Raw genomic sequence first — 3,296 nt, forward strand, 5'->3', positions numbered from 1 at the left:
GATACCGCGACATTCTAGGCTTGGAGTTCCTTGCTTTGGAGACAAAATACATTGTTAGAACAAAACAAGTAAACTAGGAGGTCAGAAACTTGGGAAAAAGATGAATTGAATAAAAATAATAAATTGACAGTGTAATCTCAAACCATTTTACTTCAAAATCCTGACGAGTAATGTTGTAGGTCAAGTTGGTAAACAGCTAGGGAAATGAAATAATAAAGGTTCGTAAATTTTTAATGACGAAAAACCTAATTAAAGTTAAACACACTTCAATATTCCTGGAAACTAATACAAATATTTGATTACTTTCCGTGTCATAGATTACATAGGTATACTTAGATATAATTTTTTACACCACCAAGTCAGCACTTTGTAATGTTATTTTTATTCTGTTTTCTTAATAATTGCTTTTTTTCGTCAAATATCTAATTAGACTAATTACTAATTACTTTTCACTAGGTAGCCATGAATATCTGGGTTATTTAGTCTGAATGTTACCAAGGTTTTCCAATTATTCCCTGCAACCCACACAGATATTATATGTACCTGTGTGTGTTCTAGTAACGATTACATATTCCGTCTGGCTGGGGGACTTTAAACTTTTAAGATCGAATCTGATCGACTCGCACGATGGTCGATCGACTCGCAACATTGTTTGATCGTCGACAAGATGATTCGATCCGACTCGCACGATGCATCGTGGTCGATCGCACTCGCACGACTGGTCGATCGACGAGGTGAATCTATGTTGTCGAGGCAGTTGTGGACGGGGTTCCAAGTCTTGACCATCGATCGATCGTCGCGCGCGGTGTCGACTATGTGTAGACACAGCATAAGAAACTGGGGTTTGATCTACATAAATGTTCATAAGGGGCACTATTTGCTATGTTTAACCACATTATAGATCGCCAAGGCTAGAAGAAACTTGAGAGCGGGAAACTTGGGGTTCAATCTTGGGTTCTGAAAGCAAAAGGAAAAAATAATGTCATAACTTGATGAGATTGATAAGAAGTTTCCTGTGACAGGTATCCTTCTTGTTTATTAATTAAATAAATGCACAATTTTGCCAATAACAATACATATTATTTCTTTCAGATTTCGCAATGCAAGGACCTCATCAGGCTGTCGTTGGAAGGTCTGTCCTATTTCCACACCTATCATCAGACCACACTACTCTCCTGTGTATCTCTAGCCTACCTGTTCATTATTAGAACCCTCTTCCTCAGTGTGGCTCAGAGGACCAAAATATCCGAACTTACTATACGGCTTACGTATCGACAACTTGGTGTGGCTTTCGTTATGATTGTGTTCTGCTATAGTAAGTTTTAGCCATCTCGGTGGCCGAGTGGGCATCACACTAGGCTTGACGGCTAACGTATCGGCAACTTGGTGTGACTTTCGTTATGATTGTGTTCTGCTATAGTAAGTTTTAGCCATCTCGGTGGCCGAGTGGGCATCACACTAGGCTTGCACGCTTGAGGTCCCGGGTTCGATTCCCGGTGTGGTCAAAGTTTTTCGGCGGCTGCTCGTGAGGACAGTTGAGTAGTTACTTTAATCGAGTAGCGACCAGTGGCGGCATTATCAGTGTAAAAAGATTGATGATACGAGTAGATAAAAATGAGTAATGAATTAGACACTTCTTGGTATTATTGAAATATGGAAATTGATTGCAAAGGAGGCACCTAGTAATGCTGTGTTATCCACTAAAGTTGTGAAAAAGTTCTGTTTTTTACACAAATAATTTGAGATTTGTTCTTGATTGATAATATTGGGGGGAAAGGGTCCAGCACTCCAGGGTTAGTTAGCTTGGTGGTCAGCGCGTGTGTCTTGTAAGCGCTAGGTCACGGGTTCGATTCCCGCCCTGGGCAAACGTCTCGAACAAACAAGGCTCGTTCTCGGAACATGAAGAAGATACAAACGAATCACTTACGTTCTACTTCTGTTGCAGACTATGGCCTTCCCCTGCAAAGCTACGTGTTTGCTCTGTTGCCGATATTCGCGTATGATTCACTGAGAATACCAGATCGGAATAAAATATCAGACACGAATATCAACTGGATACAAATACCATTCCATGCAATCGGTGTTGTTATGCTTGTAAGTAGAATTGGCAACACTTGAGAAAAAAATCGATGGCTGTAGGTAGTGTAGGTACATAATCGATTTCAATATTTTTATTGATCGATTTCTAGATATAAAATTGTATTCGTACATAATTTAATTGACATAATATTTGTCCAATATAAGTTGGATTTTGAGTGCTTGTGATGCAGAAGGTCGCGAGTTCGATTCTCAGAGTCGACGAAAAAATTTGGACTCCTGTTGACCCAGCATCTAAATGAGAAGTAGTGTGTCTCTCATCGCCCAACTGATAGAGGACATACTACACGATGGGCATGCTTCAATTCTATTTGATACTATTCGATTCTTTTCGATTCTATCCTATTTGTTCTTAGGTGTTCACATTTGACGAAAAAAATTGCACTCCTGTTGACCCAGCATCTAAATGAAAAGTAGTGTGTCTCTCATCGCCCAACTGATAGAGGACATACTACGCGATGGGCATGCTTCGATTCTATTCGATTCTTTTCGATTCTATCCTATTTGTTCTTAGGTGTTCACATTTCATCACCGATGGATCCTCAGCATACTGCTCGTATGTATCGCGTTACACCACCTCTACAAGTACAGCATAACATACTACGCGATGGGCATGCTTCGATTCTATTTGATACTATTCAATTCTTTTCGATTCTATCCTATTTGTTCTTAGGTGTTCACATTTCATCACCGATGGATCCTCAGCATACTACTCGTATGTATCGCGTTACACCACCTCTACAGGTACAGCATGAACATGTACAATGGTCGTAGGATAATACTAGGGTCCATGTTGTCGTATAGTAACCTGTATGCTGGTAGCTTACTCCTGCTGGCAGTGTTCCCTGTGTTACCCATTGTAGGAACTCGAGACCCCAACAACTACTTGCTGTAAGTAAATACTCGTCATCATTTAATATAACTGATCAGCTTATGTCCTTTAGGTTTTGAATATGTTTGCCAAATTTCTTCAAAATCTCACAAACCTTGTGGGAGTTTTGGGGAACAAAAATTAAAGAGGCCCTAGGCTCCAAAAGGCCCAAGGGGACACAAAATTTAATTAGAAAAATCCCTTCGTTTGTTGGTTGAACATTTTGGACATCTTGTTCGGGAGTTATTTCAAAACAACTCTACAAACAGACTACAGCCAAATTCGTCGAGTAAAAACTTTGACCTCAATCATGTGTTCCAGGGTGTTG

The 3,296-nt window shown here is 40.0% G+C and overlaps 1 protein-coding gene across 1 annotated transcript; it reads left to right on the forward strand.

Annotated features, from left to right (window-relative positions):
• Nucleotides 1–689: 689 nt before the first annotated feature.
• Nucleotides 690–2,988, forward strand: LOC103522038 (GPI ethanolamine phosphate transferase 1-like; the record flags this gene model as incomplete). Its single annotated transcript, XM_008487148.1, has 4 exons — nucleotides 690–734; nucleotides 1,093–1,315; nucleotides 1,946–2,094; nucleotides 2,771–2,988. Coding segments are annotated over exons 1-4 (635 nt in total), but the record flags the coding sequence as incomplete, so codon positions are not given.
• Between the last annotated feature and the right edge of the window lie 308 nt (nucleotides 2,989–3,296).

This window comes from Diaphorina citri, unplaced genomic scaffold, assembly GCF_000475195.1.
Source record: "Diaphorina citri unplaced genomic scaffold, Diaci psyllid genome assembly version 1.1 scaffold6653, whole genome shotgun sequence".
Taxonomy (NCBI): Eukaryota; Metazoa; Arthropoda; class Insecta; order Hemiptera; family Psyllidae; genus Diaphorina; species Diaphorina citri.